This window comes from Mustelus asterias, chromosome 24 (assembly GCF_964213995.1).
Source record: "Mustelus asterias chromosome 24, sMusAst1.hap1.1, whole genome shotgun sequence".
NCBI lineage: Eukaryota > Metazoa > Chordata > Chondrichthyes > Carcharhiniformes > Triakidae > Mustelus > Mustelus asterias.
Window position 1 is genome coordinate 30,511,016 of NC_135824.1, and position 16,368 is coordinate 30,527,383.

Here is a 16,368-nt window from a genome sequence, read left to right on the forward strand (position 1 = left end):
TTCAGTTGCAAACACATCAAGTGGCACTTGGCATCAAAACCCAACAGTTCTGAAGAGTCTTTAAATCATATTTTGGACCTGTGCTTAAATTTGACTCCGCTAATCGACGTCTTTCTTAGCATGTCTCTATTTGCAACGTAACAAAGTGTCAATAGTCCAATTAGAAAGAAAATCTTGGAAATATGACAGCACATTTTTGCAGTTGTTCCCCATGATCAGGAATTCTGTCTGCATTGGAAATCAATGGAAATTGGGAGGTGGTTGGGCTATCACAGCAGAAAGCAAAGGAAATAGTGTCTGAGTTTATTATTGCTACGTATACGTTGGCCCTTAGCTTTCTCCTGCATTTAAAACAAGATGTGGAGATGCCGGCGTTGGACTGGGGTGAACTCCGAAAGCTTATGGTATTTGCTACCAAATAAACCTGTTGGACTTGGGCGGCACGGTTGCACAGTGGTTAGCACTGCTGCTTCACAGCTCCAGGGACCTGGGTTCGAATTCCGGCTTGGGTCACTGTCTGTGTGGAGTTTGCACATTCTCCTCGTGTCTGCGTGGGTTTCCTCCGGGTGCTCCGGTTTCCTCCCACAGTCCAAAGATGTGCGGGTTAGGTTGATTGGCCATGCTAAAATTGCCCCTTAGTGTCCTGAGATGCGTAGGTTAGAGGGATTAGCAGGTAAAATATGTAGGGATATGGCGGTAGGGCCTGGGTGGGATTGTGGTCGGTGCAGACTCGATGGGCCAAATGGCCTCTTTCTGTACTGTAGGGTTTCTATGATTAACCTGGTGTTGTTAAAACTCTTACTTAAAACAAGAAACAGTGAAAAAGTTGACAATTCTTATGAACAGTCAGAAGTCTCAAAACACCAGGTTAAATAAAGTCTAACAGGTTTATTTGGTAGCACGAGCTTTCGGAGCGCTGCTCCTTCATCAGGTGAGCGAAGAGTTGGGTTCACAAACAGGGCATATATATAGACACAGACTCAATTCTCATGAAGACAGAGGTCGGATCTTCTTTTTGCATGTTGTGGAGAACTGATAACCTCCTGACTTCCCTGACGCGCATTTAATGGGAGGGCGAATTTTAATTTCACTCAGTTAACGACATGCCGCATTCTTGGATGTAGTTTAAGAAGTGATGTCTTTTTTTTTGAAGTTGCTTTGCACTTCTATTCGAAGGAGGCCTGCATTATTCGCTGAATAGCGGCCTCCATTTACAGACAGCCTTTAATGGAGAAAGCATTCCCCGGCGGTTAACTTATATGGAAACAAAAATAGATAAAAGCAATAAATGTGTTGATTCATGGTACATGAGTTAAAGCTTCCGGAGGCAAAGCCCGACACAGCTAAAGAACAGGAAATTGTGCAACAAAGAAGAGTGAGATTTACCTCTGTGAATTATTCTTACCCAGTATAAGACAACGAATCATAGAATCCAATTCTGCCCATTGAGTTTGTATCTGACAGAGCAACCCACCCCCGCCCTATCCCTGTAACCCCACCTATTTATCCGCTAATCGCCCTAACCGACACATCTTGGGACACTAATGACCAATTTAGCATGGCAAATCCACCTTCCATCTAATTTGTTTTATTCATTCATGGCATATGGGTGTCACTGGCTGGCCAGCATTTATTGCCCACCCCTAGTTGCGTGAGGGCAGTTGAGAGTGAATCACATTGCTGTGGCTCTGAAGTCATATGTAGGCCAGTCCAGGTAAGAATAGATTTCCTTCCCTAAAGGGCATTAGTGAACCAGATGGGTTTTTCCAACAATCGGCAATGGTTTCATGGTCATCAGTAGATTGTTAATTCCAAATTTTTTTTTATTGATTCCAAATTCCACCTTCTGCCATGGCGGGATTCGAACCCGGGTCCTCAGAACATTAGCTGATTTTCTGGATTAATAGTCTAGCGATAATACCACTATGTCATCCCCCTCCCTAATGGTCAAAGGAACTTGCTGTATGGTGTGTGTGTGTGATAAAAAAATAGCACAAATTACTTTTTGTTAGAAGCAGCAAAGAGAATTGAACTTAATGCCAATAAATGTTTCCACTTTGGCAGAAATCTGAACTTAGGCTCTCTGTGGTTCTTGATTTCCCTTAAATACCCTTTGCAGATTACCATTTCAGTCAGAGTATGTGCAAACCTGATGTCCTCATGCTTAGCACGTTAGAATTTAAGTTGAGTATTCAACTTCTGATGGTTATTTTGCCTCTTCTGCTGTATATTATTTTAGATAAAAACGATACACTGGCTTTGTGGTTTGACATAGAGGTTTAAGCAAAGGTTGGAAACTTTACAGATAAGCTAGATTGATAGCAATCTGACTTCGGAGTCAAAAGGTCATGGGCTCAAGTCTCATTCCAGAGTCAGCATATTTGAGGTGTTAATTTAGTTCAGTACTGAAGGAGTGCTGCTTTACCGGAGGTGCAACTATTATATGTGCGTTGTTCAACCGAGGTCCAGTTGGGTGGATGTAAACTACCATGTAGCACTAATTATGATATTTGAGAGTATGTAGATGGGGTTTATGGCCTCGTTCGTCCCGAAACCGTAAAATCCCACCCGAGGTCAATGGATCTTCCCATAGTCTGCCCCTCGCCCATTCCGATTCCCGTGGCGTGCGGGGTGGTAAAATTCCGGCCTATGTCTTTAATGTGGAGAACAAGAATCCAAAAGTTAAGGAGATGTTTACTTACTAGAGTTTATGTATAAGATTTAAGGGTGCCATTCTTATGAGGAAATAAGCCACAGACTAACACAATTTTACAAAAATGATTCGCTGGTGAATTTATTGCCCGCTTGATTGGCACCACATCTACAAACATCCACTCCCTCCACCACCGACGCTCAGTAGCAGCAGTGCGGACTATCTACAAGATGCACTGCAGCAATTCACCAAAGATCCTTATTCAGCACCTTCCAAACCCACGACCACTTCCATCTGGAAGGACAAGTGCAGCAGATGCTTGGGAGCACCACCACCTGCAAGTTCCCCTCCAAGTCACTCACCACCCTGACTTGGAAATTTATCGCCGTTCCTTCGCAGTCGCTGGGTCAAAATCCTGGAATTCCCTCCCTAACGGCATTGTGGGTCGACCCACAGCACGTGGACTGCAGCGATTCAAGGCGGCAGCTCGTAATCACCTTCTCAAGGGCAACTAGGGATGGGCAATAAATGCTGGCCAGCCAGCGACGCCCATGTCGTAAGAATGAATTAAAGAAAAGATTTTAATGCAGCATAAAGCTGGTGCAACCATGAATTGTTTAATTTGCAGTGAGGCTTTTGTGAGGTAACAGCGTCATAGGTTAATTGAAAATTCTTTCTGAGGTTAAGATGTATTTCTATTAATATAGAAATTTCTGAAATTAGATGAAAGCAATTTTTTTTTGTAATAATCATTTATGGTCAGCATTTGGATTTCAGAAAATGCCTGAGTTTCTGCCAAATAAATGACACATTAACTGAAAAGAGAAAATGCCGGAAACACTCAGCAAGTCAGGCGACAACTGTGCAGGCAGAAACAGAGGTGACATTCCCCGTCCTTAACCCTTCATCAGAACTGGGAGAGGTTAGAGATATGAGCGGCACGGTGGCACAGTGGTTAGCACTGCTGCCTCACAGCTCCAGGGACCCCGGTTCGAGTACCGGCTTGGGTCGCTGTCTGTGCGGAGTCTGTACATTCTCCCCGTGTCTGTGTGGGTTTCCTCTGGGTGCTCCGGTTTCCTCCCACAGTCTGAAAGATGCGCTGGTTAGGTGCATTGGCCACGCTGAATTCTCCCTCAGTGTTACTGAACAGGTGCCAGAGTGTGGCGACTAGGGGATTTTCACAGTAACTTCATTGCAGTGTTAATGTCAGCCTACTTGTGACACCAATAAATAAACTAAATAAATAAAGTGAATCTCTGGAATTCTCTGCCCATTGAAGTGGTGGAGGCTTCCTCGTTGAATATGTTTAAATCACGGGTAGATAGTTTTCTGATCGATAAGGGAATTAGGGGATATGGGGAGCAGGCGGGTAAGTGGAACTGATTCGCTTCAGATCAGCCATGATCTTGTTGAATGGTGGGGCAGGCTCGAAGGGCCAGATGGCCTACTCCTGCACCTATTTCTTATGTTCTTATGTTCTTAAAATGAGCTGCTTTTAAGGAAACAATCAGGGAAGAGTGGAGGATGGGGGGAGAAAAAGAATGAAAGACAGACATCTGTGATAGTGTGAAGGGAAGGATGCAGGAGTGAGTGACAGAAGGAATGATAATGGAACAAGCCTGGAATGGGTCTAGAAGGAACGTTGATGGCAGACGGGGAGAGAGGCATGGAAAACTCTGGCAAACCATGACTGAGGAATATGGCAGAAGTAAGGTGGATGGAACTGGAGGCCACCCCACAGGTCATGTAACCCCGATGCATGACACTGATCCAAATCCTACATATTGAAACCAGTTACAGACCATTTATTTGAGTTATCACTTTTACCCCATAGGATGTGAAGGTCTTGTGCCAACCAAGTCCAAAGCAGACCTCAGCATTCCTTGTGAACATGGTTTGAACTCATTAACATGAAACGGTAAACAAAAAATACAAAGTAAGACAGGAATGGTGCTGTTGGGCTAAGGACTGGTGAATAAGAATTAGGAACAGGGAGCAATTGTCCCCTTGGCAAAGCATGTTGATTGGTCTGCTGCATGTTTCATGAACTTGGATAAGAAGAGTGGGAGAAAACTAGCAAGCAAGAAACATATTTTAAACGCCTTTAATCATATCATCCTGTTTCTTTTCAAGAATGAAAAGGTAACACTTTGAAACCAAAATAATTAACTGTCACTTCTCATAAGTGGAATTTGGTGACTCTTTGATTCTGCCCACTACACCACAGTTGACTAATATAGGCATGATCGCAGGTTAGGCAGTATAGCACACAGACTGCTTTGTATTCAGTTTTTCCTATGGGTTAATTGCAGATACACGGTTTTTTCCCTGTAAATCCGTTTGCGCAAAGAGTGTATAGGTGACGCAAGTGCTTCTTCTTCTTTGAATTTGCACATTTCATTGACATCTGAGGGAAAATCTGCCATCCTTACTTGGTCTGGCCTACAGAATGTGGTTAACTCTTCATTGCTCTCTGAAATTGCCCAGTCTTCTACTCAGTTGCATCAAACCGCTACAGAATAAAAAGTACTGCAAGTGTACTAATGTCACATGGTCTGTAGCGGTTCATGAAGGCAACTCACCACCACCTTCTCCAATTAGGGATGAACAATAAATGTTGGCCTCACCAGTGATGTTCACAACCAAAGAATTAATTTACTCATGAGGCAAAATGTATGAAAATCCTACATTAATCCCCCGTGAGAATTCAAGCAAGGATTAATGTAGGTCAGTTTGTGTTCTGGCCTGTGCTAAATCCATTGGATCCGTTTTTAGGCACCCCAAGTGTTGTGATGTACATGTACCTTTAAGTGAGGCGTATTTTAAACTGCTGTCCGTCATGATCCAAAACGAATCAGGATGTGATGTATAATCCCATAAATCTGTAGACAGAATGGAGCAGCAGTCATACTGGCCAGATGTGTTTACGCTTCACTCTTACCGTTATATGGATATAGTCTTATCTTCAGATAAAGAACCCACATTATTGTTAGAATCATAGAATCCCTACAGTGCAGAAGGAGGCCATTTGACCCATCGAGTTTGCACTGATCACAATCCCACCCAGGCCCTATCCCCATAACCCCACTTATTTACCCTGCTAACCCTCTGACACTAAGGGGCAATTTAGCATGGCCAATCAACCTAACCCGCACATCTTTGGACTGCAGGAGCACCCGGAGGAAACCCACGCAGACACGGGGAGAACGTGCAAACCCCACACAGACAGTCACCCGAGGCTGGAATTGAACCCGGGTCCCTGGCGCTGTGAGGCAGCAGTGCTAACCACTGTGCCTGCCCAAACCATGTCCTACTTAACCTTGTCATATAATTGGTATGCTTGCAATTGACAAGAAGAACAGAACAGCAAAAAGGCCATCGAAGACAGGCATTTAGGCTCCTCCCCCTCCACCACCCCCGCTAATAGCAGAGAGAGAGTGAATGCCTGTTTAAGGACCTCTCTGAGAAATAGGTTTCTGATGAGTTGAGCCACGGACCGGGGCCTAATCCACCTAGAGTCCTTCAGTGGCTCGCTGCACCCGCACTGCAACAGCACAAAAGGTTTCAGTGACACCCCAAGGGCCCATTTCAGGCTGGGTTTTAGCCATCCAGTTGGAAAGCAGGGCATGGACACAAGAACAAAAACACACCATATCCCAAAATACTTGAAAGAATTTATTGCTGAGACTCTGTCAGAGGTACAGCTAGCATTGTTAACGGAGCAGGTATAAATATAGAACAAGCTCACAGATCTCTGCAGTGAGAATGACTGGGAAGTGTTGCTTAGTTCCAGAGCGTCAGGAAAATTAGGGTTCTGTAGCAACTCTGGGAAATATCAGAGAAACAGCTAGCGTCTTTGAGTCCCCGTTTTTGTATTGTTTTGCAATTATTTTTAGCTGAAGTAGTTCTTTAAAAATCAAAGGAATCATGGGAGAACTCGATAATTAATTGGTTTTGACTGACACTTTGCAGGATTTTGTCGATTTAATCTACAGAGATTATCTTCACAGACTTTCTACTGACAGTGTTTGGTGCGTTTGGAACATCACTTTAGCTGTTCATTTTGGCCTGTATTTGTTTTGCTGTAGCAATGCTGGACTGTCCGTTGAAGTAGTTAGTTAAAGTCTATGGTATCTCACATTGTACAGCTTTAGTTCATGGACTGATGGATTGACGGTGCCTGAGAGATTGTTCAGTTCAGCAATATCCTCCAAAAAAGACTCGACAAACCAGCAACTGTTTTTTTTTAAAACTAAGGAGGACTCAGTTAATCGCACTGAAATGTTTTTGCATTCTGCACATCCGTCAGCCAGTCCAGATGGCGAGACTCCGGCAGAAGTGGAAGAGGATAAAAAGCGGCCGGTTAATTGGGCAGGTAGCGAAGGGGCTGAGTGCGATGCACAACCCGAGGCCTGTCCAGATGGCGAGGCCTTGGTCTCTGAAATGGATAAGCAGCGCCCAAGGCCGGGAGCAGAAACGGTCCAAGGAGCAGAAAATGTCGACGAGGCAGCTTTGGAAAACATTAGCGAGCCCATCGTGGGATCTGTGGGTGCCGAGGAGGCAGAACAAACAAAGCTGGACAAAGTTCCCGGCCTCGGTAAAGCTGTCAGGTTCCAGCTGCCTCCAGAGACAATAAGAGCTTCTGATCTACAGACTCCATTTTTTGAGATCGACGGCCTGGGAGAATGTTGTGTCAGCACTTTTATGAATACTTGTCACTCTGAGAGTTGGATTGGCATCACAGGCAAGTACTGGCCCTTTGACCTGTTGAGTCGTTACTTTAACTTTGATGTAGAATTAGAAATAGTCATTATATTAGCAATAAACTGCACAATCGTATAAAGGCATCCAGGTCCAAGTACATGGCATGGATGGCACAGTGGTTAGCACTGCTGCCTCACAGCGCTAGGACTCGGGTTCAATTCCCGGTTTGGATCACTGTTTGTGTGGAGTCTGCACGTTCTCCCCGTGTCTGCGTGGGTTTCCTCCGGGTGCTCCGGTTTCCTCCCACAGTCCAAAGACGTGCGGGTTAGGTTGATTGGCCAGGTTAAAAATTGCCTCTTAGAGTCCTGAGGTTAGCGGGATTAGCGGGTAAATATGTGGGGGTAGGGCCTGGGTGGGATTGTGGTCGGTGCAGACTCGATGGGCCGAATGGCCTCCTTCTGCACTGTAGAGTTTCTATGATTTCTATGATGTGCTGGTTAGGCACATTGGCCGTGCTAAATTCTTCCTTCGTGTACCTGAACAGGCACCGGAGTTTGGTGACTTGGAGATTTTTTAGTAACTTCATTGCAGTGTTAATGTCAGCCTACTTGTGATACCAATAAAAAAATACAAAAGATTATGCAGTTATTCTAATTGTTGATGGGAGAATGCATTAAAGTCAGAACAAGTATTTTAAAACCAAAACGATTAAAGACTTGTTAGGTGGGATTTTACGTCCTCACTCCGGCGAGACCGGAAATTCCTGCCCGAGGTCAACGGAGATTTCCGTTCTCGGACCCTCACCCGCACTGATTCCATGATGGCGAGGTGGTCGAGTTCCGGCCATCATCTTTCCTCCACTTTAAAAACTGTTTTTTAGGATTTAAGCCCCTTGTCTATCAGAAGATTATTTTTGAATAAGAGGGCTAATTTAATAACAAAACATTAACTTTTGCAATCATGTTTATTTCTCTGGAAATTATATAAAAAGCAATTAATCAGTATGGGAACACGGTGGCACAGTGGTTAGCACTGCTGCCTCACAGCGCCAGTGACCCGGGTTCGATTCCCGGCTTGGGTCACTGTCTGTATGGAGTTTGCACGTTCTCCCTGTGTCTGTGTGGGTTTCCTCCGGGTGCTCCGGTTTCCTCCCACAATCCAAAAGACGTTTTAGGTGCATTGGCCATGCTAAATTCCCCCTCAGTGTACCCGAACAGGCACCGGAGTGTGGCAACTAGGGGATTTTCACGGTAACTTCATTGCAGTGTTAATGCAAGCCTACTCATGACACTAAACAAAAATAAATAAACTTGTAACATTGGATTCCAAACAGTTCTGATGGCAAAAATACTGCAAATTATTGGAGTGAAAACTCTCTGAGCGACAGCGATTGTCATGTTTAGTGTGATATTAATTGATTCTAACAGATGCAGGTTAAGATATCCTCTGCGCTTGGAGAGACAAGCAATTATGATCTGTCAGCAGCGTTAAGACAGGAAAAGTGCCAGATTTTTCCTACTTTCACTGATTGTGGGTAACAAGGGGCGACAATACAGTCAGGAAAGGCACGGGTTAATTGTTCAATCTGTCGCTCAATTTTCACATTGTTTCCCTTACCACCCGGAGATTAAGCCAGTCAGTGCCACCCATTCCCTCAGTCATGCTGGAGCCCTGTCTTCAGTGGACAGACATTAGCCTGTGTTCAGCGTGATGTTTTCGTTTAGTTTTTTCATCAAATTGCATGTTAACTTGTTTTTGAGGCGATCCAATCCTTCATTTAATCTTCTCCCATGGCCACAATAAAGCAGAGACTGAGAGTATGGTTCCCAGGCCCCTTCCAGCAGCCAAACACTTCCTCGCTGAGGGAGGAGTGGAAATCTATAGAGGGCAATTTGACGTAACCCAGCAGAATGGCAAACCCCAAGCTTCAGGTGGGGAGGCAACTTTCATTGACTCGAATGAAGAGTAAAATTGTTTGTGTGTAAAATTAATATTGTACATGATCCGTTCATTTTGTGCTAAGCAGGTTAAGTTAAAATCACTCACGTACACACGCACACACACACAAGCATACACGCACACACACACGCACACACTCACACACACCAAGCTGTTTGCAGTACCACCCTGAGTGAACATAGGTAAAAAAAAGGTAAGGTAAAGTTGCCATAGCCCCAGATGACCATGAGTGGGTTTGGTTGATTGGCCATGCTAAATTGTCCCTTAATGTCAGGAGCACTCGCTAGGGTCAATGCATTGCATTACATTGATAGGGCCTGGGTGGGATTGTGGTCGGTGCGGACTCGATGGGCCAAATGGCTTCCTTCTGCACTGTAGGATTCTATGATGTCTCCATGCTGTGTGCACGCCAGACTGACCTGACCTGACACTGGGGGCTCCCGATCCCTGCCGATGGAAAAACCCAAACTGGCCCAGTGAGGCCGTTTGGTTGACTCCACAATTGGCTTAACAGGCACTTAATTGGTTGCAAGTTCCAACAACCACCCCCACCCTGTCCTGCTAAAAATTGCATCACCTTCCAGATGCAGCACTCTCCAGGAACACAATCTTCAACATTGCTGGTGGAGGGTCCCCACACCTCAGCTGAGGGGCAAGCTTGGCAAGGTGGTCCTGCATGAATAACCTTGGCTGGTACAGGGATTGAGTCCGCATTGTTGGCATTGCTCTGCATCACAACCAGCCACCCATCCAACTGAGCTAACCAACAATTCAAATGATCAATGTGATGGCTGGGATGAGTGGCTATAGAACCCACATGATGACATGCTCAGAAGGAGCGTGATTCTCTGTTCTATGGAATGTTCAGTTATTGAGTCTCTCAGTTGCAGTCCAGTAATAAAAGATGATGCGAGTCCAGTTTCTTCACAAACTCACTTTATTCTCTTTTACAACTCCACATACACACAGCCAACATCCAGTGCCACCTGTAACTCCTTTATATATCCCAGTGAGTACTATTAAACAATTAACATACAAATTGGGCCTAAAGCGGAAGGTTGCAGTTAACCCATTCCTAACACAGCTGGTCATAGATGGCACAGGGATGGCACAGGGATGCAAGGAGCAGCCAGCTGCATCACAGCCAGTGGCCCCATCCAACAATCAATGTCACCATGGAATGGCTGAGGCAGTCAGATAGGCTGCTGGAGGCTCTGCCCCTCTGGGGACACTGGCATCATCCCTCATCTCCTCAGCACCTTCAACTCAGGAACCATCCCTGTTGCAGCGACACCTTGCGAGCACCTCCATGACGACAATAGAGGCCATGTGGATAACAGAGTCAGCTGCAGTTACAGTGGAGCAGGCCGCCTGCACCTCATCCTCAGCCCCACAGGGGGCGCACTGTGTGGGAGTGGACATAAGCACAAGGCACCATACCATTTGTTACACTTGATGAGTCGCCTGGGTGATATTTGTATTTTCATTGATTCTAATTGTGAGCAAAATATTGTTTGATGGGATCGCTCAGACATCTGTGTATTCAAGGTTTGTGGTGGAAATGAACGTTGAAGGTGGGGGGGAAGAGTTGAGCAGGGGGTAGCGTCATGGACTTGTTGTGGGTGCCGACTCTGTGAGAGAGGGTGATGGTGACACTGGAGACCCCATGATCAACGCTTGTGGGTGGAGATGGGATAATGCAGATGTGCGGTGGTTGGCAATCTTGTCCCAATTATTATTTGGGGCGGCATGGTGGCACAGTGGTTAGCACTGCTGCCTCACAACTCCAGGGACCTGGGTTCGATTCCCGGCTTGGGTTCATTGTCTGTGTGGAGTTTGCATGTTCTCCCTGTGTCTGTGTGGGTTTCCTCCGGGTGCTCCAGTTTCCTCCCACAGTCCAAAGATGTGCCGGTTAGTTTGATTGGCCATGCTAAATTCTCCCTCAGTGTACCGGGATGCGTAGGTTTGAGGGATTAGTGGGGTAAATATGTGGGGTGACGGGGATAGGGCCTGGGTAGGATTGTTGTTGGTGCAGACTTGATGGGCCGAATGGCCTCCTTCTGCACTGTAGGGTTTAGATGAATTAATTTCCATATTGGGAGTCACCTGACAAGTTCGGGGGAGTCACTCAGGCGAAGTGTTGGCGCATTGGCGTTGCCCTTGTGGTTACGTCAGCTTGCCGAATGCTTTGACAGCTGCGATGGTCTCAGAAGACTCTCTGCAATGTATAGAAGCCAGACTCCTCTTCAGTTCCCCCTTGGTTCTCCTCTTCTTCCTCCTCCCCTTCATCCTCTGAGAAGGATGGTGTATCATTCCCTAATCATCATTCCGCTCCAGGCCCTTTTGAATAGACGTTTTGTGGAGCGTGCAGCAGAATATCACAATATGGGTAAGACCATAAGACCATAAGACATAGAAGCAGAATTAGGCCACTCGGCCCATCGAGTCTGCTCTGCCATTCAATCATGGCTGATATTTTTCTCATCCCCATTCTCCTGCCTTTTCCCCGTAATCCCTGATCCCCTTATTAATCAAGAACCTATCTATCTCTGTCTTAAAGACACTCAATGATCTGGCCTCCACAGCCTTCTGCGGCAAAGAGTTCCACAGATTCATCACTCTGGCTGAAGAATTCCTCCTCATCTCTGTTTTAAAGGATTGTCTCTTTAGCCTGAGGTTGTGCCCTCTGGTTCTAGTTTTTCCTACTAAAGGGAACATCCTCTCAACCTGCTGAGACACAGTAAGAAGTCGCACAACAACAGGTTAAAGTCCAACAGGTTTATTTGGAATCATGAGCTTTCGGAGCGCTGCTCCTTCATCAGGTGAGTGGAGAGGTTAGTTCACAAACACAGCATATATAGGCAAAGACACAATTACAAGATAATTACAGATTGAAGCATGGTTGGAATAAGAGTCTTTACAGGTAATCAAATCTTTAAAGGTACAAACAGTGTGCGATGAGAGAGGGGGAATCATAGGTTAAAGAGGCGTGAATTGTCCCCCTGTGTGAATAGCTCCACTCACCTGATGAAGAGCAGCGCTCTGAAAGCTGGTGATTATTCCAAATAAACCTATTGGGCTTTAACCTGGTGTTGTGACGTTTCTTACTGTGCTCACCCCAGTCCAACATCTCCACATCATGCTGAGACACACGGGAGGGCAGAACCCAACTGGTTACGGCAAAGGAAGACCATCTTCAACATGCCTACGGGCCTGCTTTGTGCAGGCTCATGTTCATCAATGGCTCTGGTTACGGTGCCTGTTCGATTCCCGGCTTGGGTCACTGTCTGTGTGGAGTCTGCACATTCTCCCCATGTCTGCGTGGGTTTCCTCCGGGTGCTCCGGTTTCCACCCACAGTCCAAAGATGTGCAGGTTAGGTTGATTGGCCATGCTAAAAAAATTGCCCTTAGTGTCCTGAGATGCGTAGGTTAGAGGGATGAGTGGGTAAAATATGTAGGGATCTGGGGGTAGGGCCTGGGTGGGATTGTGGTCGGTGCAGATTCGATGGGCCAAATGGCCTCCTTCTGTACTGTAGGGATTCTATGATTCTATGATCTCTGGGTGTTGGATGGAGGTCACCTCTTCAGGGGATAACCCACCTCCCCCAGCAGCCACCACAGAGCTTGACTGTTGGTCTGAAGAGATATGGCATCTGGCACACTGATAGGATGAAGGAATCACGACAGCTGCCTGGGAACCAAGAGAAGACCTGCAAGACGTGCTTGCTGTGGTCGCAAACCAGCTGGACATTCCATGGGTGAAGCTTTTTCTGCTCTTGAATCTGGCTGGCTGGCCCAGCAGGCCCATGCGAGTCCAGTCAATGACCTGGAGGAATCTGTCGATGGTGGCAGAGGTCAATGCCCTCTGTGCTTGCACTGGTCCCTCTGTGCCAAAATGGATGTATTCCTTCACCCTCTGGAATTGGGCATCCTTGACCTATCTGGTGTCATGATGAGTTGCTGACTGCGAAATGCCACCTGGATCCTCAGCTGTTCCATGGACTGACTTGGATGATTAATATTCAGGGCGATGGTAACCTTGATGTTACAGGTAGGGAGGGGTCTGTCAAGTGGTTTGTGAGGCATCAGGTCAATGTGCACCATAGCCAACATCTCCAAGACCATCGTCCTGGCTAAACTCATCAGGACTGACACTCTGCCATCTGCAGGTAGCTGACACTTGGGCAGTCGGGGACAGCACCTTCTGCTCCTTGCAGGCCCTCTCTGTGCTCCTCTGGCTTCATCCTGGCCAGGACGTTGCCTCTGCCGAGGTTCCTCCTTGCTGTTCTGTCCCATGTCAGAATGGCCTATTCCGATCTCCAATCCCTGAGCCATTGGGTGCACTTGCCATAATCCCTTGAGTCCACGAGAGACCAAATATCTGTCTATCCCAACCTTAGGTGTACTCAATGATGGAGCATCCACAAACATTTGGGGAAGTGAATTCCAAAGACTCACAACCATTTGAGTGAAAGAATTTCTCCTCATCTCAGTCCTAAGTGATCGGCCCCTTATCCTGAGAGTGCACCCCCCCCATTTTAGATCTCCTAACCAGTGGAAACAATTTCTCAGTGTCTACCCGATCAAAGCCCTTCAGAATTTTATAGAATTCAATCAGATCGCCTCTACTTCTTCTAAACTCCAGAGAACATGATCCCAATTTACTCAGCCTCTCATCATAGGGGTGGCACAGTGGTTAGCACTGCCGCCTCACAGCACCAGGGACCCAGATTCAATTCCCGGCTTGGGTCACTGTCTGTGTGGAGTTTGCACGTTCTCCCCGTGTCTGCGTGGGTTTCCTCCCACAGTCCGAAAGACGTGCTGGTTAGGGGCATTGGTCTTTGGTCTCCTCTTTGCTCAAGCTTTCTTTTCACTGATTCTGTTATATTTCCATGTGTTACAGTGTCAAACTTGACAATGTTGTGAGAAGTGCCTCAAGATGTCTTACCACATTAAAGACAATAAATAAATGCAAGTGCTGTTGCTGCTTCCAATGTGGCCGGATGGTTGCATTTCTTCACCATTTCCCACAGAATTACAACAGCCCCACAGTGGCTACACTTTAAAAATGCTTCATCGGCTATAAATTACTGAGGAACATCCTGAGGTCATGAAGTGCAAGTTACATAGAACATAGAACAGTACAGCACAGAACAGGCCCTTCGGCCCACGATGTTGTGCCGAGCTTTATCTGAAACCAAGATCAAGCTATCCCACTCCCTATCATCCTGGTGTGCTCCATGTGCCTATCCAATAACCGCTTAAATGTTCCTAAAGTGTCTGACTCCACTATCACTGCAGGCAGTCCATTCCACACCCCAACCACTCTCTGAGTAAAGTTCTTCAAAATCTATCCAAAACCATGACAGTTACAGGCATTCCAGCTGCCACTAGGCATTTGCTCAGCATGTCCAGTCATCTGACTAAGACTAGGGGTTGATCTTACCAAAAAAAAATTCTAAGTGCCGCTTGAGCATGAAAGCAGGAGAGAATTGCACCCAATTTTTGGGCGAGCTCCCAGACGCCATTGGATGGCACTTAGAGAAAACAAAATGAGGCACAGTGTGATTCTCGCCAGCAGGGGGGGAGCGGACAGGACCTATTCATGCCGGGAAGCTGGCTGCTGAGCTGTAGGGGCGCAATTGCACATCCATCCCGATCTCCCAGTGCACTGTGTACTGTGCACTGGCAGATCTGTCACTACCCCCCTGGACATCGCCCCTAACCCCCGGAATTGTCTCCCGGTGCAAGGCTGATTACACCAGCAGAATGGGGCCGGTAACATCGTGAGCAACCCAAATTTTCACCTCTCACCCAATCTTACCGGCTCACCACGCTGATCGACTGGCATGATGAGCCGATAAGTTCGCCTACTAGGTCTTTAGGCAGGCACAAGGTCTCTGCTTCAAGGTTTCCTTGTGATTTTGCATCAAATTGAAGTTGGTACTCCAAGATGGCATATTTAAAGATTCAGCTTAGCATAGTCACCTAAGAATTCATAAGAGATGTGTCTCATGTATGTTGGGAGATCACGGCTTTGTTGCTTAGTTTTCTGTTGCTTAATTTTTAATGGACACATGACAGTGAGTGTCACGAGCGCGATTTTTAAATATGGGTGACCATTGAGCAAAGACCCAAGTTATACTGCTGCCTGCAGCTTACACTGCCATCAGCAGTAAAGGGGCACCAAGTCACCACACTCCCAAGGACTATTTTTTCACATTACAAGAGGCTGGTTTCGCCTGACTTTGAGAAGATCAAAGGATTGGAAACACAATCTCACAAGATTACATGTAAAATTTTGATTAAGGTGCCTCACACTGCTTGGAGAGTGCACTAGCTGTAGGATAGAAAGATAGAAGACGTAACTTGCATTTTTATAGCACCTTTCATGACCTCGGGATGTTCCAAAGCATCTTACAACCAATAAAGAGCATTCAAAATGTATCTGCTGTTCTAACATTGGGACAGACGCGATATCCAATTTGCACAGAGCAAGCTCCTACAAACAGCAATTGGGATTACATCAATGGTTAGAACTGCTGTCTCACAATGCCAGAGACCAGGGTTTAACTCTGGCATTGGGTGACTGTTTGTGTGGAGTTTACACAGTTAGAAATCTCACAACACCAGGTTAAAGTCCAACGGGTTTATTTAGTAGCAAAAGCCACTAGCTTTCAGAGCACTGCTCCTTCGTCAGGTAAGTGGGATGTCTCTCAGCGTAGTCTGTGTTACAGGTTGAGTTGAGTAGGTTCGCACTGAATGACCTGTGTGGGGTTTGCACATTCTCCCATATCTGCGGGGTTTCCTCCACGTGCTCCAGTTTCCTCCCGCAGTCCAAAGTTGTGCAGTTTAGTTGGATTGGCCATGGTAAAAATTGCCCCTTAGTGTCCCAAGATGTGTAGGTTAGATGGATTAGCCATGGTAAATGTAAGGGGTTGCAGGGATAGGGTGGGACAGAGGACATGGGTAATGTACTCTGTCAGAGAATCGGTGAGGACATGATGGGCTGAATGGCCTCTTCTGCACTGTCGAGATTCTATGATTGTTTG

At 46.3% G+C, this 16,368-nt stretch overlaps 1 protein-coding gene across 1 annotated transcript in view; it reads left to right on the plus strand.

Moving 5' to 3' along the window:
• Window positions 1-4,339: 4,339 nt before the first annotated feature.
• fkbp16 (FKBP prolyl isomerase 16) overlaps window positions 4,340-16,368 on the plus strand; it is a 168,558-nt gene continuing 156,529 nt past the window's right edge. Inside the window, exons 1-2 of the mRNA XM_078241000.1 lie at window positions 4,340-4,361; window positions 6,963-7,250. Of these exons, the coding sequence (XP_078097126.1) occupies window positions 4,340-4,361; window positions 6,963-7,250 (310 nt within the window). The remainder of the gene's footprint in view (window positions 4,362-6,962; window positions 7,251-16,368) is intronic.